Source organism: Ursus arctos, unplaced genomic scaffold, assembly GCF_023065955.2.
Source record: "Ursus arctos isolate Adak ecotype North America unplaced genomic scaffold, UrsArc2.0 scaffold_20, whole genome shotgun sequence".
In the NCBI taxonomy this organism is placed as follows: Eukaryota; Metazoa; Chordata; class Mammalia; order Carnivora; family Ursidae; genus Ursus; species Ursus arctos.
The window spans coordinates 35648915-35672745 of NW_026622875.1; the positions used below are offsets into that span (position 1 = coordinate 35648915).

The following is a 23831-nucleotide window of genomic DNA, read 5'->3' on the forward strand; positions in this document are numbered from 1 at the left end:
CTGGGCTTGAACTGTATTTGGTATTGATTGGGAAATCCGATTATCTTACATCAATTAACATTTAAAAACAGAGTCTTCTTTCTTAGCTGAGCAGATTGTCTCCATTCGGAGCATGTAAACAGACATGAATGCCCAAAGGCAGAAATGGCCTTTTACAAAGAAAAGCCAACTTTGTTCCCTTTTATATTTCTTAACAAGCTTTGAAAACAAATACCTTTATTGGATGATACATAACCAAGAATGGAGGGGAAAAAAAGTACATGTCCTTTGACCTGGCAAATCCCTGCCAGAAATTTAACCTACCTATAAATTAAGACGTACCCTCAAATTAAACTCAAAGAACAGTTAATTACAGCCACATTAATGATATTCAAAGAAACTAGAAACAACCTAAATACCCCCATGTAGGAGATAATTGCTTGAATTATGAAAATCTGTATTATAAAATTCAATATGGCTATTAAAAATGATATATTTTCCAATATGGAAAGACATTCTTAACGTATTATTAATGAAAAAAGCAAGTCATTAAGCTGCTTAATTGGAAGTTTTATAATTTAGGACTACATTAAGGATGCACCAGCCCAAGTTCAAATCGTGGCTCCACAACCAGTCACTGAGTCAGGGCATGTTATTTCATCTACCTGGAGCTCCATTTTCTCAGCTCTGAATCAAAGTTAATAGTATTTATCTCATCGAATTGTTGTGAGGCTTCAGTGAGATAAAACAGAAAAACTTAAGAACAGTACCTGGCAAATTATTGTGCATTACTAACTATCAGCTCTTCTGGTTAGTTGTAGAATTCCCATGACCACCAGAGTTCTTTCACTTCAACCAACAGATAGGAATTCTGCCCAGCTTAAATAAGAAACCAGTGTTTATAAAAGGGTACCAGTAGCTCCCAGAAGCTGAAAACAGAGGGAAACCCAGTTCCAGTGTGGTCCGGGGATTCTCAGCTGCAGAAATCTGTGGGCCTTCTGTCCAGGGCACCCCCACGGGGTGATTCAGCTCCATCTGCCCTGTCCCTGTGAGTACGGGCTTAGGAGGATTTACATCCCTAGAGGCTGGGATGCGATTGGTGTGGCGTCTACCGTGTGCCCCAACCCTCAGTTGCAGCCTTAGGGAACTGCATGGAAGGTGGTTATTCCCACGCAGGCAAGCTGACTTAAGAACAGCATCACGAGCACAATCTCATTTTATCAGTTTAGAAAATATGACCTGTATTTTCATATGTACTAATCCAACAGATCTGGAAGGATTATGTTGAGTTGCTGACAGGGCTTTTCTCAGGGCACTGAGGTTTATAGGTGTCTTAAAAATATATTTCCTTGTCTCCTCCTTTTCTCCCCCCCCCACCATATTCCCCTCTATCTCTCTTCTGTCTGCTTTCTTAAAATTGAAATGTCTGTACATTTTCAAGGGCTCTTGGAATTGTTGGTGAAATGCCATAGTTTGTTTATTTGTCTTATCGGGGCTCTAGAAAACTTTTTTCAGAGGTTACGCTTCCTCTCCCTCACACCCCTCCCCTTTAAAAAAACTTTATTATGGAAAAGCTCCCACATATGTAAAGGTAGAAAGAATAGTTTAATAGGCACCTTGTACTTATCACCGGCTTTAATAATTATTAAAATTTGCCAATATCCCAAGTGCCTGGGTGGCTCAGTCAGTAAAGTATCCAACTCTTGATTTCGGCTCGGGTCATGATCTCACGGTCCTGGGATCAAGCCCTGAGTCAGGCTCTGTGCTCAGCCGAGAGTCTGCTTTAGATTCTCTCTTTCCCTCTACCTCCCCTCCTGCTGGCTTGCTTGCTCATGCTCTCTCTCTCTCAAATAAATAAATAAATCTTTAAATAAAAATTGGCCAGTTTCCCTCCCCCTCACCTTTTTTTTTCCTTTGGCCAGAGTATTTAAATCAGGTTCCACACATATTTTCTTATTCATGCAGATTATTTCTTAGATATTACCAACAAAGTAGAGATTAGGGTATAGGGAATTCCGTTAGACATTATGCAGGCCTGAATTCTAAAATGCATTTAAATTTGTGCGCACTGATTTCCATGGTCACAATGCTGAGTATGGTGGATTTAGTCCAGTGATCATGCACGTGTGTCAATCTGGAACATTCCTGTACTTACCAATACATAAGCTTCAGGCTTCTCAATTGAGACCATGACTGTTCTGTTGTTTGGCTGTTGGGTACCCTTTGGTTCAGCCATACATTTTCTCCTGACAGTGAGCCCTGGTTTCATGTGGTCTCCTGACAGTTAACTTCCATCCCAGATGTCCTTGGCCTGCCATCATTGGATACTCCTCTGTGTCTCCTGGGTATAAAACGTTCTGGTGGGAATTGGGAAATGAGAATTCCAGGCTGGGCTCAGCAGTTTACCAGTCCCTTAACCTCTCTGCAGTTTGGTGTCTTCACCTACAGAGTGAAATGGTTAGTCTGGACCCATGCCGTCCAGAGTTATAGCCACTTGGAACGTGAGCTAATGAGCACTTGAAATATAGCTACTCGGAATTAAGATGAGCTATAAGTAATAAATACATGCCAGATTCTGAAAGGTTAGTATGAAAAAAAGGGAGCTATCGCATTAATACTGATTATATGTTGAAATGATATTTTAGGTATATTGGGTTAATAAAATGTATTATTAAAATTAATTTCACCTGTTTCTTTTTTCAGTGTTGCTAATGGAAGACTTAAAATTACACATATGACTCACATTATATTTCCTTTGGATAGCGCTGGCCTAGAACTTTCTGGTCCATTCTCTGAAATTATTTGTTATTTGGGAATAGGTACTGTCAAGTTCAGTTTACAGAAATTTAACAAAGCGTCCTAACAAAGCGCTTCAGTGGCCCAAACATTTCTCCTTGTTTTAGTATTAATAAAAATTCCTTACCTGGGACTGCTTATTTAAATAGCAATCTGCGGGGGCGCCTGGGTGGCACAGCGGTTAAAGCGTCTGCCTTCGGCTCAGGGCGTGATCCCCGCATTATGAGATCGAGCCCCACATCAGGCTCCTCCTCTATGAGCCTGCTTCTTCCTCTCCCACTTCCCCTGCTTGTGTTCCCTCTCTCGCTGGCTGTCTCTATCTCTGTCAAATAAATAAATAAAATCTTAAAAAAAAAAATAGCAATCTGCTTCTGTGATCAAGAGATAGGAAACACACCATTGTGATCAAACACAATTGGAGTTTTTGTTGTCATTTTGGAGTCCATTGTTCTGAACTGTGCTAGGACATTCTGATTATTAAATTTGACTAGTGATAGATTTTTGCAGTTGTATATGGGAGGCTTTTGGTTATTTTTCAGTGCCATCGCTTTTTTTCTGATAAACATACACACATATACATCACACAGACACACTCATATTTAAACATTACAGTGGTAGAAATTGACAGTTGTTGTTTTTTTTCCTCCTGTGGTTACCTCTGCTTACCTGCTTATTTACAGTAGAAGCTTTCTAAGGAAAGTAAAGACTAGCATGAACCAATTGCACTAGAGCTTACTTTCTTGAATAGTGGGAGGTAGGAAGGGACTAACGGTGTTTTTCTCATGGGCTATTTAAAACATTTAAATCATAAGTAAATCATTTGACCCAACACATTCTCTTTAGCCTTACCACATTTGCGTCGACCTCCACCACTTAATCACCCCCAGTTCCCATTTATATTTGTGCTGTGCAGATGCCAAGTGATATAAATAGGGGGCCCGGCACAGCCATTCGAGTCAGGTCAGCTATTGCTCTTGGCTGGGTGTGCTCTCTTTTTGGTTTTTTTGTTTTTTGTTTTTTTAAGATTTTATTTTTAAGTAACCTGTACACTCAACATGGGCCTTGAATCTACAGCCCCAAGATCAAAAGTTGCATGCTCTACCAATTGAGCCAGCCGGCCGTCCCTGTTTTCACTAATGCCATCTTTTACCTGCGGGGTTCAGAGTTGTCAGGAGCTGCGAGTCTGGTAGGGCAGGAGTTAAGGGGTGAAATCTGGTAGTATTTGTCCTGCTCACTTGATGTCAGTTCCTTTTCCCTACCTTCCTTGGGTCATGAAGGCCTGTTGATTTTCTCTCCGTGTGCCTCCTTCCAGCTCTGCCTGAATTCAGCTTTCTTCTCTGGATTCTTTGATTCAGTCTGCAGCAGCGCCTGGAATCCCCAGCTCCATCCTTGTGCACCTGGCTTCCCAAGAAAGTAGTGATCTAATCTGATCTAAACATTCTCCCGTTTAACCCCTCGGAGCCTCCCACTGTTCTCCTAATGAAGTCCAGCTTTTGCTGAGCATGCACGGTTGTTCTGGCCTCTACCCTCTACCATCTGGCCTTTCCCCCAACCGTTGATGCTGCATTTTGGCCACCAGGCTGCTCCATGTTCTTGGAACGTTCTTTGCACTTTCTCCCACCTCCGTTGTAGATGTGGGGGCTCACACCACTGGCAGCGCTTTTCCTTCTCTTTCCTCCAGGGGAGCCTGCTCACCTCCAAGGTTTGACTTGTCTAGAGCTTGGTAGAGACAATAAAAGCTTTCTTGGGGCTATATTGCAATGTTCCTTGCAAACCTGTAATTATTTATAATTATATATATAAGATATATAAGAAACGATTGTATAATATACAATTATATGATATATAATTTATAATAATATTTATTGTAGGTTTTCTGTAGTAGACTAAGGTTTAAGGACTGACTTTTTCTCTAGTTCCTAATGTATTCCGTTCCTTGGGCATATTTGGGCTTATTCCTTCATTGATAGACACTCAACTGAATTCAGGAATGCTGAAAAGATGACTGGAGGCATTTATTTGCGGGGGAGATTTCATAGTTTATAGTCTGTACCTGTACCATCTAAAACAGTAATCACTAGTCACGTGTGGCTACTGAGCTCTTGAAATGTGGCTAGCTGGAATTGAAATGCAGGGCATGTGTAAAATGTACACTGTTTTTGAAGACTTAGTATGCCAAAAGAATGTAAAATACTAGTAATTGTTCACATTGAGTACATGTGGAAATGAAAAGGCTGGTATATATTAGGTTAAAGAAAATGTATTAATAAAATTAACTGCACCTATGTTACCTTTTTAAAATTGGCTCCTAGAACATTTATATGTACATATGTGGTTTATATTATATTTCTACTGGACTGAGGGCATCTAAAGGGCCCTTAATCTTAAACTTCTCTTTTTTCTCCATCCAGATCTGAGATTACAAAAGAGGAAACCACTTTTAAATTATAAACTTTTGCACAGTCAATTCAAAAGGTTTCATCGAAGGAATTTGTTTTACCTCTTCTAGCTTCGACCTCAAATTCCCATGAGCAAAAACTGTATTTGAACAGCTTACAAATGCTACAATGCCGTGCTGTTTGCTTTCTTTCCAGTCCAAGGGAGCAGAGACATGTTAGCTGCCTGCCCAGCTGCTGCCCGTTCACACTGCAGGGCATGTGAGGACTGGCAGGCTGTCCTCAAGAGAAGTGCAGGCCAGTGATACAGGGAGCCAGAGCTGAGCGAGGGTCACAGCATATGGTGACAGTGTGCTTCCTGTTCCCAGCAACGCAACAGCTGCACCGTGATCCTTGGCAGCGTGCTTTTGGCGGGTCTCCCTGTGGCACCCTGGGTATTTGCAAGTCTGGCACAGCACTGAGAGGTGCCATGGTACACCCTCCCGAGAGGTATCAAGAGAGCAAAACCTCCCCCAGCCTTCTGCCTCACACCTTCCCTCTGCTTCCCTCTGCTTCCCTCTGCCCTCTACGCACGCTAGCCACTGGGGGAGCCATGGCAGATGAGAAAGAGTGAGCTTTTCCCCCAAGTAAAGGGTTGGCCAGTTTTGGGTAGTTCTATCAATGCTTTGTACCATACTCTTGGAGGCCTATTTGAAATGAAAGCAGGGTCCTTTATATTTGTTTATTCAATTCCAGGTAGATGAAAGATTTTTTAAAAACCTTTTTCTGGAAAACAAGTTCAAACTTACAGAAAAGTCGTGAGATTACTAACAAAGGACATCCCAAAGCAAAATTCCATTTTGCTCAGATTTACCTTTTGGTAGCGTTATGCCCTCTCTGCTTTGCTTTTTATATGTGTGTGTGTGTGTGTGTAGTTTACTATATTTTTTTTCCTGGACCATATGAATATATGTTGCATATATATCATGGCCTTTTCTCCTCTATACAATGTATCTTTTCTAAAATTAAGGATATTCTTTTACGTAACCTTAGTTCAGTTACCAGCTTAAGTAAATTTTAGCGTTTATGTAATATTTGAATGTACTGTTTGTAGTCTTTTATCAGTTGACCCAAAAGTGTTCTTTATAGCACATTTTCCTTCATAGTTAAGCATCCAGTCTAGAATCGCATGTGTAGTTAGTTGTCATGTGAAAGGAAAACAGTTTGTCTACTTAACTCATACTCAGAACACTTCCAGAATACTTCTGGCGCCAGATGTGTGGGGTTTTACACACAAGCAATTCTCCAGCTTTCCGGTGGACAGCTAGTGGGTGTTTTGCAAATTTTAACTCAATTCTCACACTAACTGCCTAAAGTTAGTGCAGACCCCACAGGTTAAGGGCTCCTTCCTTCCTCCTTTCTTCCATTTCTGGTGCCAATTGCAAGTCCTAGTTTTACCTGTGCTTCTGACCGACTGGCTATAAATTGGGAGATGCCCATGACCCCCTCCTGGGGTTGGATAATTTTCTAGAGCAGCTCACAGAACTCAGGAAGACCGTGTATACTTATTTGCTTACTGGCTTATCGTCAGAGGATACAGTTCAGAAACAGCCAGTCGGAAGAGATGCACAGAGCAAGGCAGGGGGAGAGGAAGTTCTAAGCACGCCACTCTCCCGGCACCTTTCTGCCTCCACCAGCCTGGAAACTCTCCAAACCCCTTCAGTTAGGGTTTGACGGAGACCACATATTATGTAGGCATGATTGACTGCACCTTTGGCTCTCAGTGATTAATTCAGCCTCCAGACCACTTCCTACCTCCACCATGGGTAGAAGAGGTGGGGCTGAAAAATCCAACCCTTAGTCACTTCTTTGGTTCCCCTGGCAAACGGCCCCCATCCTTAAGGGACTTTAAAAGGTCATTAACATAAACTCAGGTGTGGTTGCACGGGACTTGTTATGAATAACAAAAGATGCTTCTTTCACATTATTACTCTCATTACTTAGGAAATTCCAAGGGTTTTAGAAGCCCAGTGCCAAGGAAAAAAAAAAAAAAAAAAGGCAGCGGCACCAGGCCAGGAACAAAGACCAAATATATATTTCTTTATAAGTTACAGTATCACAGCAGGTCCTTTAATCTGGAACAGATTCCTCAGCTTTTTTTCTGGTGTTTTTTTTTGTTTGTTTGTTTTGTTTTGTTTTGTTTTGATCTTTTATGACATTGACATTTCCATGGAGGAATGTTTTAAATTTTAAAAACAAACCTGTTGAAGAGCTGGGAGAAAATAATATTTTTTGTCATCTTCTGGTTATGAAGGGAAGACCTTTGCCAGCGAGACCTTAAAGAAATGCCAAACATAGATTTGACTTCATAAAAAATTTAAAATTCCTTTACAGCCCACCCAAAGCCCCAACAAAAACCAGAAGCATTTACAATGAATATGACAGACGTAAAAGCTCTTTCAAGGCACTAAGAAAAAAACTAACACCCTAAAACAGGCAGAGGATCTGAGGAAGTAGAGCACAAAAGAACCAATACGGAAGGCCAGTAGCCTGAAGAACACACGCCTCTAAGGGTGCTCCAGGGGCTGCGGCTCAAAACAGCGGGGGCCCATTCATTTTCAAGATTGATTTAATGACTGAGAATGATTCTTCGGCGTAGGCAGGAGTGGGGGAGGCGCGTTCTCTCCCACGCTTGGCACAGTGTACAGTGATGCAAGCGTCACTGGTGGAGGAAGGTAAACCAGGCAGCACGTACAAACGCTTTATTTATTTATTTAAAATATCTTATTTTTAAGTAATCTCCACAGCCAACCTGGGGCTCAGACTCCCAAGCCCCGAGAGCAAGAATCGCGTGCTCCACCGCCCCGGCTGGCCAGGCGCCGTACAAAAGCTTTAAATAGCAGTGATGCCGTGTTACGAGTCCTGTGGCAGATGAACTGCTGTAGATTGGGGCATTGTAGGTTACAGATCTTGAGTGTCATTTTTTAGTTTTTAGTAACGGGCTTTCCAGCTGCACCATAGAGGCATATCTCTTTAAGAAAATAAGTTTTAGATCATTGAAGGTAACTTATTTGCATCAAAAAGGCTTCTTTAGAAAAGATTAAAAGAAGGGTTTTTTTCCATCCTGAGTGACCCTTTTTAGTTAAAAATGAGTTGTTATCGGTACAATAACTAGTTGAGCTGTGTGGTTAGAGTGAAGTGCTGCTGGGTGTTTGGGTTGGGGGTGGTTGGGGGTGGCTGTGGGCTCCTGAGTAAGTCCTGTCCTGTTCTGGTCAGCAGCTCCAGAGTCAGTGTTTGGATTTGGTGGGGATGGGCTTGTTGGAAGAAAGTGATGTTTTAGGAAGAGTACCCTGGGCTCAGAGAACACAGCCTGGGACTATTCAGGTACTCTGGGCTTGAGATCCCAGTGACCACCAAGGTAGGAATAGAGAAAAGCGGTGACTCTGGGAGACAGGAAGCTCACCTGAATGTGGGCACCGGGAATGTGCAGAAGGCAAAGGACGACGAAGGAATGAATGAATGACAGGCTTCTTGTCACAAGCAGGGCTGGCAGGAGGGAATTGCCATCTTGAGGAGGGCCCTGAGGATTGTGACCCTAGGGTCAAGTTTGCCTTGACGGTGGTACACCGATGTTGTTGGGATGGGCTTAGTTGGTGACGTAGACCTGATGAGAGGGAGAAAGCTGACAGCTAGATAGAGTGGAAAAGGAGTCTTGGTCAGAAAGGGCCCATAGTTGGAGAGTCTGAGAACATGGCCGGTCCAGATGACTAAGTATTTATACAGTGCAGACATGACTGTCCTTGTCTAGCTTTCTCATTCCAGGGAAGCTTCTCTTTCCTAGCAGCTTGTCCAGACCACCTATTTTCCCTTCTTAAGGAGATGGCCCACCCCTTTACTTTGATCTGTCTTCCCCCATCCCATAATTTATTCTAGGAAGCTTAACCCTTTTCATATAGTAGTATCCTTCTGCCTCAGTGTACCCCCTTTCACCCCAGATCCATCTGTCCTTTATTCTCAGAGGAAGAGATACCTACGCTCTTGTGGTGCAAAGATGAGCCCCATTTGTCCAGTACAGCCTTTGCCTCCCTCCTTCCGGGAAACTTACTGTTCCATTTACCCCTGCCCAAGTCTCCAGCTCCTTAGTCCTCTGTGATTTGGCTTACACACACAGAGCTTTGAGGAGGGATCACAGATTTCATTATGCACAGAATCAGAAGGAAATAAACTTCCTCAGGTCTCACTTCTTAAGCATGTTAGTATTTATCTAGTCTACTTTTCAGAATATGCTGGAAGGTGTTTCCAAACAGTGGTTTCCAAACTGTGGAGCCCCCCACAAGAGGAGGGGTTGCCCCCCCAACCCCGCCTTCTGAAAAATAGGCACTCCCCCCTCTGTTTCAACCAGAATAGCTCTTTCTTTTTCCGATTAAGAATTCATTGGTGTTAAGTGTTTTGTGACTTAAACTACTGGTTTAAAAAATAAATCATGGCTTGTACTTCCATGAATTAAACTCTTATGTTAGCACCTTAGACTGTTTCATATTGTGGTGAATCTGAAGGAATTTATGTTATATGTATATTTTAAAGATTTCATTTATTTATTTGACAGGGAGAGAGAGAGAGAGAGAGAGAGCACAAGCAGGGGGAGTGGGAGAGGGAGAAGCAAGCTCCCCTCTAAGCAGGGAGCAGAATGCGGGACCCTGGCATCATGACCTAAGTCGAAAGCGGACACTTAAGCTTAACGGACTGAGCACCCAGGTGCCCGGAATTGATGTTATATTGTGAACTGATTGCTTTCACAGCGTATCACTGAAAAGCAATTAAACCTCACAAGGCAAAAATAGTCTTCGATAAAATTATTTCTGTAAATAACTGACATAAAAATTTTGACCTAGTTGTCTCCAGAATGAGGCCTGTGTCCCCAAGGCTTCAGACTGACCTCAAGGAAGATTTTGTAGACTTAAAAAAAAAAAAAAAAAAAAAAAAGACAACCTGGCAAACATTCCACCTAAAAGGAAGTCTAATTTTGGGCATCTTTTATAAAATGATGAAGTCACATATTGGATAGCCAAGTAGAAAATAATAGATTTGCATATTAATTTTTTGTTTACATACACATATATATTTGTAATTTTTCCATGATATGTTACTTAGGTTCTGAGGAACATTTTAGTCACTCTTTTTCTGTTTGGTAATGTAATAATACAATGTTGGTGTTTTCAAGTTCAGACGTATGCACTAGACGTATTACACAATACCTAAGGCAGACAGATCACCAAATTTCCTTCCTCTCCTCTTACTTCAAAATGCTCTGTGGGGTGGGCACGCTCACACACACACACACACACACACGGAGGTACAGGTGTGTGCACATTATGCTCATCATCAATGGCCCATGACCTTGGGCCCATCACTCTGCCTTTCCATTTCACTGCCTGAAAAAGGAATGAAAAGTAGGTGGCCTCTGCCCTCCAATTCTGAGTTCTTTAATCTGGCTTCCTGGTGGACATGTGCTAGTCCCAACCTCTTGGTATTTAATCCTCTTGACTCTCTGGAAATGCTTTTGATCAGATATTTTAGTTCGAGCTCCCTCAGAAGTGGATTCCAAGACAAGGATTTGAATGCAAGTAGTTTATGTGGCATGAAGCTAAGGGAGTAGGAAAGTGAGATGAGGCGGAAAAAGTGGCCAGTAAAGGCTGAATTACTGAGCCAGCTCCCACCTTGGGCAACTGCTCCTGAATTTTGTGGGGGAAAGTTTGGGAGCCAGTTAATCTGAGGGATGAGGGACCTGGGGTTTTTATTTATAGGCTAATATCTTAGTTTGGGGTTGAAGGCTGCTCTTGAGGGGCAGGTGGTGGGTGGCAGAGCAGGTGACAGTGGTAGGAAGAACCTTCAGGGAGAGAAATGGAGCAGCTGTGGGTGGATGCCTGGAGGTGTGCCCTGCAGTGGTCAGGGAAGGGGATATGGGCAGGGTCCCAGCAGCGTTCTCTGTCCCAGTCTCCCGATGGAGCTTCGTGGCTTAGTTATTTATTTATTATTTCAAGATTGTTTATTTATTTGAGAGAGAGACAGTGTGTGTGCATGAGCTGGGGAGAGGGGCTGAGGGAGAGAGTGAGGATGAGCAGACTCCCCGCTGAGTGTGGAGCCTGATGCGGGGCTCAGCCTCAGGCCCCTGAGATCGTGCCCTGAGCCAACATCAAGAGTCTGACACTTAAGTGACTGAGACACCCACGAGCCCCGAGCTTCGTGGTTTAATGACAAGAGCACCGCGGTGTCTGGAGTAGACTGACCCAGGCCCTGACACTTGGCAAGTATTCCTCAATATTCTTTAGTTCCATCTCCTTTTGAGAAGGCAAGGGAGAGCCCTCTGCTCTTCTCTGTAGTTGAGTCTTTAAAAGTGATCGCAAACCCTTCTGTGTTTAAGCATTTTGAAGCCAGCACAAGAGCTACACCAGAGAGGTTTCCCCTCGAGGTGCTAGTCCCTGCTTCGTGGCAGCATAGTAACGAATGTGGGGGACGCAGAGGTGAGGGGCGTGATCCTGACCCAGAGGAGTTCCTGGGCTAGGGGCTGGTCATTGAGTGGCTGACCTAAAGAACCTCTTCAAGTGAGAAAGCACTTGAAGTGAGTCAGCTAATCCACAAAAAGTGGTGTGGGTGCTTTGAAATGTGGGTCAGGCATTCCTCCCTTTCAGACCCTGGCTCTGTCTTGTTGGCTAAGTGACATTGGATGAAACAGCATCCATTCACTCTGAGCCTCAGTTTCCTCAGTTGTCAAATGGGGTTATTAATACCTACTTGTGAGATTGTTTGAGGATTAAATGTAATAACCTTAATAAATGGACTGGATTTGGGTAGAAGAGAGGACAGGGGCATGGGAGAGAGGTTGATGGCTGGGTCACTTACTATGGATCTTATAGAACCGAGATAGGAGAAATGGGCTGGGGGCCTTGATCATGGAAGTCACTGAATCTCGAGCTGAAACAGGCCTTGGGACTTTGCTGTAAGGACAGTGAGGTTTCAACACATCTCAGAAAGGCAGAGGGGAAGGGCCATCATTCAGTCCTCACACTAATACAATACTCTTGGTTCACTGAGCATTCACGGGCGTGATGGAGACCAACCACATTCTTATGTGGAAACATAGGAACTTAACACTGTCAAAAAGCAGAAACAGACCCATAAATACAGAGAAAAAAACTGATGGTTGCCAGAGGGGAGGGGATGGGTGGGTGGGCAAAATGGGTGAAGGGGTAAGGGGAAGTATAGGCTTCTAGTTACAGAAGGCATAAGTCACGGGAATAAGAGGTATAGCACAGGGAATAGAGCCAATGATGGTGCGATAGCGTTTTGCTATGGTAGTGGCAGCCACACTGGTGGTGAGCATGGCAGAACGTGTAGACTTGCCGAATCACCATGTTGTGCACTGGAAGTTAACGTATTGTGTGCCGACTATACTTCGATTAAAAAAAAGAATTGAACGCTATGAGGACCACCAAGTGGTGCTGACCAGTTGTGGGTCTTAAATTATACAGGATTAGAACACGTTAGCTGCTGGCCCATGTTTGGTCTTGAAGGCGGAGGCTGAGGCTCAGCAAGGTGACAATCTTTTAATCATGAGTTGACTTTGTGAGAAGACGTAGATCTTACAGGAGTTCAGAAATTTCCTCTGTTTACAAGGTAGCCTCATGGATTGGTGTCCCAGAAGGTTTTGAGAGAGACCCTTTTCTATTTTATTTTATTATTTTTTAAAGATTTTATTTATTTGACAGCGAGACACACAGCGAGAGAGGGGACACAAGCAGGGGGAGTGGGAGAGGAAGAAGCAGGCTTCCCACTGAGCAGGGAGCCCGATGCAGGGCTCGATCCCAGGACCCTGGGATCATGACCTGAGCTGAAGGCAGACGCTTAACGACTGAGCCACCCAGCCTTTTCTATTTTAAAATTGAGAACGTTTGCAGTTTCCAACTAACGTGTCACATATGTTCCTTTGATCTTTGTCTTCAGCTGCTCATGTTTCCCACCTGGAAAATGTGTCCGAGGAAGAAATGAACAGACTCCTGGGAATAGTGTTGGATGTGGAATATCTCTTTACCTGCGTCCACAAGGAAGAAGATGCAGATACCAAGCAAGTTTATTTCTATCTATTTAAGGTGAGGTTTTACCATTTAAAAAAGGCATTTCTTCTTTCTCTCATTGTTCAGATGTGGTCAGTTTCTGCACACCAGGTCGTGGGTGGGAAGGCTCTCAGCTCATGATTCGTTTGCCCTCACGGTTTGTGGAAGCATGCGTTTCTTCATGAGGGTTTCTCTAAAATGACCTGCCATGTGTTGGACACATCACTCTCCTTGAGAGCCTTCATATCTGTATGCAGATTTGAATATCTTTATTTGCTTATGCTTATAGATTCCTTTCCATCCACCCATCCATTCATCCATCCAAGTATGTATTGCACACCTGCTCTGTGCTCTGTGCATGGCACTCATGTAGGCATGAGGGATAGATCAGTGGGCAGGACAAAGTCCTTGCCCTCATGGAGTTGACATTTCAGTAGAAGAGGCAGCCAATCAACCAGTAAATAATATATTTGCAGGTGGTGATAAGTGCTGTGAAGAGAAACAAAGTAGGGTAAGTGGAATCAGAATGGCAGGGATGGCGGTGGGTGGGAGGGCATAATCATGAGGAAGGGCAGTTAAGAAAGGCCTCTTTGAGGAGACCACAGTTGAGCAGAAATCCAAGCTGGGGGACAGGAGCCATTGCTGGAAAGGGCTGAGGGAAGAGCTTTCCAGGCAGCAGAGGGAACGCCATCTAGGCCTCGCACCGAGTGAGTGAGCGTGGTGTGATGTGGGAGCAGCAAGGAGAGGCCAGTGTGGTGGAGTCCAGTGAGCAAGGGGAGGGTGGGAGGAGGTGTGCTTGGGGGGGTGGCGCCAGGGCCGTGACTCTAACGCTTCACGAGGTGGAATCAAGAATTTCCAAATTTGGGCATCTCCCCAGGATCCTCTGTGTCTGGTTGACACCAGTCACCGATCACTGCTCCCACCCCCATAGCTGCTGCTTCATGGCGCTGCCTCAGCTCCTCTTAGGTCACATCCACGCCCTTTCTGCAGATGTACACCTCCCCAGCTTCTGATTGCTGTCAGGATGGACAGGGGTGGGAGAGGAACTAACTGGTGGTGGGAACAGACAGACAAACTTCAGGTGGCCAAAAATACATTCTTAAGGGCCGGGGGGAACAGAAGAAATAATTAAAAAACAGAAACTTCGCTGTTGAGGGCACTGTTGATTATGTTGTATTGTGTAATACTCATAACGTTCTTTTAAAAAAAAAAAAGAAGAAAGAAAGAAAGCAAAACGCTCCACTCAGAGATTATAGCCAGGAAAGGCTCACCTCTTTAATGAGCTCCGTGCTTCATTTTATCTGACAAGGATAGAAAAATTTTCCATTCAGTTCCCTCTTTTGCTTTGGCTGCTAGGAATCTCAGTGCACATTTTGTGCCCAATTCCTGTAGCTTTTTTTTTTTTTAATCTGAATTTACTTGATACATAATTTTCCCTTCTCCCCATTTATTAACTTTTGTCTTTTGTTTGTTTGTTTTGGGGGGGTTATTAATGGGGGTTTAGGGATAGATAGGAGACAGGTGTGGGAGAATTGCATTTTTAAACTTTGGGGTCTTGTGTGGCGATGTGAGTTCTAAAAAGGTGGATGGGAGGTGGGGGGAGGAGAAGGGGAGAGAGAGGGGAGGGGTGGGCAGAAAGAGAATGCACCACTGAATTCCCCACCGCCATTAGCAGGCGCTGGGCTACTCCAGGTGACAACTTGTTGACATGGCTCTGGGGCCTGAGTCATCCACATTGAACCCTGGCAGGTTCCTGCTGTTTAGAGCTTCTTTGGAAAAAGATCTTAGTTGAAGAAAAACAACGTCTGCATGCCTGCAGCGATTATTTGTCTTGGAACTGAGCGCCCTGGCAGCCCCACCGCCCCGCGGGAAGTGAAGGTGGTGTCAAGGTTTCCATCCTGCCGGCCTCCTCTTGATGCCGTTTATAACTAACCAAATAGGCCAGACAGCATTGCTCTGCTTCAAAGTACATTTTCTCTCTCTCTCCCTCCTCCCTCATCTTTAACAGCACAAATATATTGACTCATGGGAACAAAATCTAAAATATTCAGCATTCTCCCCCCATCTCCCCGCTCAGAGTCATTCTTTGGGCAAATAAGTAATAAATTATCCATTCCTTAGCTTTTGAAAGGCAGTTCCTGTGTCTCATATGTCTCAAAAATTAAATTAAAATTAAATGTATTACACATTTAAGTAACATTTAAAAAACTTCAGGCTTAGATGTTGAAAATAAACCCAATGAAAAGCTGTTTCCTAAAACTCAGTGTATCTGAGAGCCTGTAAATGTGGCTCTGGAGCTCGACGTTCTGGGCTTCATTCAGTCCTGGCTCCACCACGTATGAAATGTGACTTAGGGCGGGTCATTCTCCCTCAGTTTCCTTATCTGTAAATACAGCTGGTGATAGCAGCTACCCCTAAAGGTTGTTAGGGGTATTCAATGAGATATGACGTAAAGAACTATAAAGAGTGTCTGGCGAAAGTAAGGATGCAAATGCTTGCTGCTGGTATTAAATATCTTTGATAGGCCCGCTTATCCCAGCTCCATCCTTTTGGAGAAGCAACTGAGATTCGGCGTCTCCCCAACCCATTGGTTTCTCTCCAGATTGAAACCCCCAGTGGACCAAGTTCTCAAATGGTCTTATTTTAACTGGGCAAACAAAAGAGGCAGCCAGAATTATCTGTATCTAAATCTTATGATCTACCTTTCCATATCCTTAGACACATAGAGTGACTTATTATTGCGTGTTTATTTTTATAAAAATGGGCATAATACATTGAAAGAATCAACAGATGCCCCATCTAATTATGTATATGGCACCCCTGGAAGGAATTGAGGCCCTTGTAGGACATGGCTCAGGGGGACACATGGTGATCTTCAGCCTTGGGTGTTTGTGCATTTCTGTTAACTCCTGGGAGCATAGTTGCCATGTCTTGTTTCTGTTGAAAAGCCAGTAAGTAGAGAAAGGAGAGAAAGATGTAACTTAAATAAATGCATGGTCATATCATACCTGGTCCGCATGTAAAGGTTACATTTTCAAGCAAAGGTTGAAGGTAAAGGATTTCAATATCAAATTTATTTTCAAATTAGGTCTTGAGTGGTGACTCTGTGTTCCCTTTTTCTCTCAGATATGTGCTCTTTGAGGGCTTTAAATTCCAGTGGCAAGGATTAAGAGCAGTGTTTTGTTTTGTGGGCATTGAGATGCCAGAACACTTGGCTTGTATTCTGTGCAGGGAGAGGAAATGAAAAGAGACCGCAACAGTGAAAGTTGCCAGTTGAGAGCCCTGCAGAATTCCTTCCCGAAGGGCCTGGGCCCTAGTTTATGCAGAGGACATACAGCTGGTACAAACAGCCCTCTCCCCCTGGCCTCACTTGTGAAGAATGGAGCTTTGCCTTTCAGGGGTTTAAATAGGAACCTTCTTCAGGGTGCCTTGGTGGCTCAGTCGGTTGTGTCCAATTCTTGGTTTCAGCTCCGGCCATGATCTCAGGATCATGAGATCGAGCCTCGAGTGGCTGTGGAGCCTGCTTAAGATTCTCTCTGTCTCTGTCCCTCCTCCCTGCATGCTCTCTCTCTAAAATAAATAAATAAATCTTAAAAAAAAAACAAAAACAAAAAAAAAACAACCCAACCCTGCAGAGCATCAGCACACCTGCAGTGGCCTAGAGGGCACATGCAAAGTGTGGGTGTTGTATACCAGGCCTCTGGCTCAGTGGGAATCTGGAAATGGTGGGGAGAAGGGAAAGTGAGTAGGATACAGGAGCCTGATGGCTACTGCTGGTGCTGTAGGCTGCGCAGAACGTGAAAGGGGACTAGTTTCTCATAGCTCTGGTCATGGGTATGAAGGCAAATTTGGGTTACCTGGTAGTCACCCATTTTATTGACTTAAGGATTTATTTACATGTAGATAAGATAATTAGAATATGGTGACTTCCCTTCAGAGGCTCTGTTGTATGTGTGTGTGTGTGTGTGAGAGAGAGAGAGGGACATTGATTTTTTTTTCTTAATGATTTTTTTTGCAGCTCTTGAGAAAGTCTATTTTACAAAGAGGAAAACCTGTGGTTGAAGGCTCTTTGGAGAAGAAACCCCCATTTGAAAAACCTAGTATTGAACAGGTAAAAATTTAGAAAAAAAGAGAGAAGCCCTTTGTTTATTGCTCTAAGGCTGAACAAACCCAATCTTCCTTCCATCTCTACACTTGTCTTCCTTCCATCCTCTGTCCCCGGCTTAGAGATGCTTACTGAGTCTGTAGAAATTGTCTTGGACCCTTTGCATCAGAAGTGAATACTTAATTTAATAAATGACCTAGCTATTGTCTCTTACGGTTGCTGTATACTCAGAATTCGGTGTGTTTGGGGAAGAAAAAACTTAAGCAGAACATGTAGGTCATAAGAACACATGGAATGTGCCTTTTCTTGCTGTTGGTTTTAAAATTAAGTCTTTGTCCTTTTGCTTGGCACTGTCTGAAAAAGCCTATCGAGGTGAGAGAATTCAGGAGCATTGTCAAAAACATTGTAAGTTGAGCAAAAAACACAAAAAAGAAATGAGATTTTTGCATCCAGAAATTGACTTCCTGTCACATTAATGATTCCTGAAAAGAAACTGGTTTACTTGGGGAATCTGTTGATGTGTGTAGACCTTTTCTGTGAAGTGTTGTATCCCTCCTCAGGGTCACTTTTAGCCTACCATTATTCGGCTAAAGAAATCTCAGATACTCTTGACTGAATTTCTTGATGAGAATGATTACAGAAGATAGGACATCAGGGTCTCTACAAATACAAATACATGTATTTTTATCAGGTAGTTTTCAGTAGGAGAAATTTGTCTCCAAAATCTATTCAATAAGAATTCATTGTTCTTTTATTTGAAATTATATTACATGGGAGTGTTCTGCAGAAACATAAATTAAGCCACAGATTCTTTTAAAAGCTCATAATTTTGAATAGGAATTTTTTTTTCTTGGTAAACCTGCTGAAACCAAACTCTTTATTATCACTAGGACAGTAAAGAGTTTAAATTCTCGTGGTTTAGTTCAGTGGAAGACGTGCTGGCAGCCTTCTCATTAAAATTTTGGTAATGTGAAAACATAATGTTTATCCAAGAACCTCATTATATGTGATCTATATTGATCATGCAGCAAGAATTATTTTGCAGAATAGTCGTATTTTATTGTTTAAGCGGTTTTGACCTTTTCAGTCTGTGATTTTGCTTTTCTCTTTAACGCTCGAGGATTGCAGCAGGCATAGAAAAGCAGCCCACAGCTTCTCTGTCTTGTCACTTTTCATCCACTATGATCTGTGGCACAATTCCCTCTGGGCATTCCTGTTTTCTAATAGGGAAAAGGAAGAGATTTTTGTGAATAGAGAAATGTCTGTTCTCTAGCTAATAACCACCAATGGTGCTGACTGTGGGGGTGTTCAGAATTAGTATGATTGCATGGCTGTATGAATAAATTGCCTTCCCTCCTTTTAAGGGTGTGAATAACTTTGTACAGTACAAATTTAGTCACCTGCCGTCCAAAGAAAGGCAAACAATAGTTGAGTTGGCAAAAATGTTCCTAAACCGCATCAACTATTGGCATCTGGAGGCACCATCTCAACGAAGACTGCGATCTCCCAATGATGATATTTCTGGATACAAAGAGAACTACACAAGGTAATCAGATGACCAGTTCTTTTCCTTTGGCCTCTTAGAGCCCGTTGCAGATATAAAATCACTACTTGTCTCTGCAAGCAGAGTGTTGCCCAGTTATCATGGTATCTCCATCAATTCAGAGAGAATGTTTCTATAATTTACCTTTTTACTAGTATCCTGATATTTTGGGGGTGAGGGATCCAAGCCACCGAGCCCTGTACTATACCGTACGATAGTTGATAGCTGCGTGTGGCTACTGAGCACTTGAAATGTGTCGAAGCTTATACAAAAAAAAGAATGTAAAATATTTCATTAGTACTTTTTTATATGGATCACATGTTGAAATGATAATATTTTGGATATATTCAATTAAATAGGATATTTGAAAGTTAATTTCATCTGTTTCTTTTTACCTTGTCAATATGACTGTTGGAAAATTTAAAATTACTTATGTGGCTTGCATTGTATTTCTATTGAACATCACCGATCTAGGTAACCATACCATGACTCTGTTATTATTATATAGAAACTTCACTCATTTAAAAAAACAAAAACAAACAAACAAAAAACAATGGCCACAAATATAATAGGTTAAAGAACTTTTATAAAGAAGGAAAGATCACCCTAGCCCCAGCACCATATGATGGAACTGATATCTTTAGACATGTTGTCTTGTAGTCTTTGCCCTTTAACTATTTTATATTATTTAGAATGGAAAAAATATATATAGAATTTGCATCCTTTTTGTTACCCTACTTAACATCGTATCAAACATTTTACTGGTTACATGATGGTCAGTTGAGTTGATGTACTGTAATTTACCCAGCCAATTCCCTGTTAGTGCCAGTATTCTTGGATTGCACACCCCCCCCCAACATGGGAATTTGTTTTTATTGTTTATGAATTGCAGAATAATAAAATTGACTTTAAAAATCTTAAACATGGGCCACACAAAATAGGATGACCTACATTTATTTGCATTTAAGTGAGAGAGTGACTTAAATTATCCATTCTGTTTCCCTTTTTATAACTTTCCCCCTTTTATATTTTATTTATTTAAGTAATCTCTACCCCCAGTGTGGGGCTTGAATTCACGACCTAGAGATCAAGAGTTGCATGCTCTTCTGAGCCAGCCAGGCACCCCACCCCCTTTTATATTTTATAGGCACATCAAGCTTGCTTCAGGAGGTATTCCTGACCTAAAGTAGGCAGTTTTTTTTTTTTATAGCATGAAGTGCACTTATACCCAGGTTATTTATTTTTTTTTAAGATTTTTAAATTTATTTTAGAGAGTGTGTGTGTAAGGAGGGGGAGGAGCAGAGGAAGAGAATCTTCAAGTAGACTCCCTGCTGAGTGCAGAGCCTGGTGGGGTTTTGATCTCAGGACCCTGAGATCATGACCTGAGCTGAAACCAAGGATGGGACATTTAACCAACTGAGCTGCCCAGGCATCCCTCCAGGTTATTTTCTATAACAGCAGATGACATGTAGGAATGAGTATAGTTTAAGATAAGTTGACCCGATATTCATGAGTAATATCCCCTTTCCTCTCCTCCCTTCTTTTACAATAGATATAATTTGGGTTATAAAGTATTTCGGTACTAATGAACTTTAACAGGAATTACAGATTTCTTCAACATCACTTTTTAAATTATATATTTCTATACTTTCATTTTAGAATTTTCATGAAATAATATAGTTCCTATATTATTTTAACTGTCGTTTATAATAAGGGTTAAGGTAATAAATCCATCAAAAATATAGGAACGCCTGGCTGGCTCAGTCAGTGGAACATGCAACTCTTGATCTTGGGTTCATGAGTTCGAGCCCCACATTGGGTGTAGGGATTACTTAAAAAAAACTCTATCTTTTAAACCCATCTGTGAACAATTGGCTAAGCTGAATATTTGCTAAAGCCAGACCTCTGAAAGCGTTTACCACTCTTAACAGAGGAAAAATTGTTGCACTGAGACGCAGAATTAAATGTAAAGCAGCATGGAAGATATTACTGTATTTTAGAAAACAATGAAAATATACTATGTAGCATTTCTTGGTAAAGAAATGGGTGGCATGTACAAATACTTAAGGAGTGGTAAAATTAGAAATGGAACTTTGAAATGAACCGTGGTTTGAATCATAGCTCCATCCCTCCCTAGTTCTGTATGCTTTAGACCAGTCACTTCACCTCCTTGACCTTCAGTTTCTTCGTCTGTCCGAGTCTCATGAGTACTGGGAGTGTTGTGTGTCGTGTCTGGCACACGGCACAGGCGCTGGGAAGACGCTACTCATCGTTTTCCTCCCACACACGCTGTTCTCCAAAGCTCAGTCACTGCCAGCGTGGGACTCGAGCTGGAGCGTGTACAACTGAAGGAGAGCGTCATTATCTGGATGTCACTTTAGAAACAGAAAGCAGCAGATTCCTTTCTAGCCCAACCTCTTGAGCCACTGGTCGAGGGCAGCGGAAGAGTGGAGCCCGACGATGGTGAGGAGAGACCTGCCGCGGGACTGGAACGAGTACCCTGTGATGAGTTCTGAAAGCTGCTGATTTCTAGGTGGCGTGGAGACCGAGAGCCTCTGTTAATAATAAATAAGGAAATGAAGGTAGACGGCGCGCACCTCCCCCGCTTGCCCACCGTCACGCCACGCTGAGGAAGAAAGGGAAGTACAGAGAAGCAACCTGTGAAACTTATGAGAAGCAGTAATTGTTTCAGAGTAAAACCTCACTGTCACGACCACTTAGGATTTTACTAAACCACACAGCACTACGGCAGAGTGTCTCACTGATACGCATCTTCTCAAAAATGGGTAATATTACAGGCTGCAGGCACCACCAGGTTTTATCTTGATGTGTAAGTGAACCTCAGGACCTGTAATGCTGGTTCAGCATGTAATTTACAGCAGTTGTAGCAATTAGAACAAAGGGGCTGAATACTTCTGGGGCTTGTACGTCAGCATGAAAATGGGGTGGAAATAGGATTCTCTGCGGAAGAGACCGGACTCAGAGAGTGATTATTGCGGAGCTAACCTGTGAAGATCTTCCAATAAAAAATTAAGTGCAGATTGAACAGAACTGCTTAAATGACTTAATCCTCTCTGTTCTGAATAAAAGGAAAAATATAAGTATTTTGCATCTTGAAAATATCTGACACTGTAATGTTAACATATACTTAATATTTTTTTTTAAAGATTTTATTTATTTATTTGACAGAGAGAGAGACAGCCAGCGAGAGAGGGAACACAAGCAGGGGGAGTGGGAGAGGAAGAAGCAGGCTCATAGCGGAGGAGCCTGATGCGGGGCTCGATCCCGTAACGCTGGGATCACGCCCTGAGCCGAAGGCAGACGCTTAACCGCTGTGCCACCCAGGCGCCCCAACATATACTTAATATTAATAATTAATAGAAGTATATGTCCCCCGGAGATCACTGTGGATTTAGAAAAAGATCTGGGCAAATGTTTTGAAGTTCCCTGAATGTCGTGATGGTGCACTAATATAATTCCATGAAGAAATAACCTGAAAATAAAGTGCCAGACGAATGTGACTTTTTAAAATACATCTGACCAACAGAATCTGCTGCTGGAAGCGGCAAGTGATTCGCCTTAGATTCTGAATTGTGCAGACTTTCGGAAAGGTGTAATGGTCACCCCTATATGGGGGAGATGTTTTGTAAGAATACAGCGCAAGTTGGATATAACCAAGTTGATTTCGGTGAAACAGTTGTATGTAACCGTTGTTCCGTGTTACTGAGCGTTCATCATGAGGCATGTAAGTCTAGGACAGTACATAGCAGGAAGCATGGAAAGAACAGTGGGCCAGGGGGTAGGAGACCCTAGCCTTGAGTTCAGGTGAACTAGGACAGATCACTTAATTCCTACAAACCTTAGGATTTTCATTCCAGCAAGTCGGATGGCATGGTCTGTGCTCAAGGTCTCCAGTTCTGTTCACATTTTAAAGCAAGGTGGTTGCAAGTCATCATGCTGCTGTCAAAACTCTGAGAGAGTTGTTTGCCCACACGTGCCATTTTTAGTAGGCGTACAAAAATGAAGGAACTATACTTTCACTGCTTTTTAGAAGACCTGAATCTGGTCATTTAGGTAAATCGTTTCCTGTGGTCAAGTGTTTGGAGAGGTGTGTGTGCAGACGAGGCACACAAACTCCCATTTCTTCTTTCCATCCCACCATGCCCGGTGACCATGTCATTTATTAAAATAGCACCCAGACACCGTGCATTCACTCCGTCTCTGTCTTACCATCCCATGCACCTTACGGATTTGTAAAATGGACTTGATCTTGGAAGTAAAAACAAAACAAAGCTAAAAAGTATCAACTGTGGTCTATAAAATGGTTTTCAGAGGAAATGAATGGAAGCCTATTATTTGAAACCTTTTACTAGACAGTAACAGTCTGTGCTGCCTTCCCTCACCCTGGGAAGATTGGGTGGCCTGTTAAGCACTTACAACACTTCATGATTTTATGGTAATATTTATAACCTACCATTGCTGTAGCAGAAATAACATCGGTTTAAGTCGAGTATTGGACATCTGTGACCCCTCCACAGATGGAAACGCTCTTTAGCCTCAAAATCACCTCCCATAGATACATGATGTGAGCCACAAATGTAATTTAAAATTTTCTAGTAGTTACATTTTGAAAAGTAAATAGGTGACACGAGATTAATTTCAATAATGTTTTATTTTACCCAATATATAAATACTATTTCACTGATCACAATGTGAAAAACTATTAATGATGCTTTTTTACCTTCTTTTGTGCTGTCTTTGAAATCTAGTGTGTATTTTATCCTTATGGCACATCTCACTTCTCTCCCTCAATTTTAAATGGTTTTTGTTTTTTTTTTTTAAGATTTTATTTATTTATTTGACAGAGAGACAGCCAGCGAGAGAGGGCACACAAGTAGGGGGAGTGGGAGAGGAAGAAGCAG

The 23831-nt window shown here is 42.4% G+C and overlaps 1 protein-coding gene across 3 annotated transcripts in view; it reads left to right on the forward strand.

The window, feature by feature from the left end:
• Nucleotides 1–23831, forward strand: part of KAT2B (lysine acetyltransferase 2B) — a 97973-nt gene that overhangs the window by 31221 nt on the left and 42921 nt on the right. For all 3 annotated transcript variants that reach the window (XM_026496937.4, XM_026496936.4, XM_026496938.4), the window contains exons 3-5: nucleotides 13152–13297; nucleotides 17280–17372; nucleotides 18731–18912. In XM_026496937.4, the coding sequence (XP_026352722.1) occupies nucleotides 13152–13297; nucleotides 17280–17372; nucleotides 18731–18912 (421 nt within the window). The remainder of the gene's footprint in view (nucleotides 1–13151; nucleotides 13298–17279; nucleotides 17373–18730; nucleotides 18913–23831) is intronic.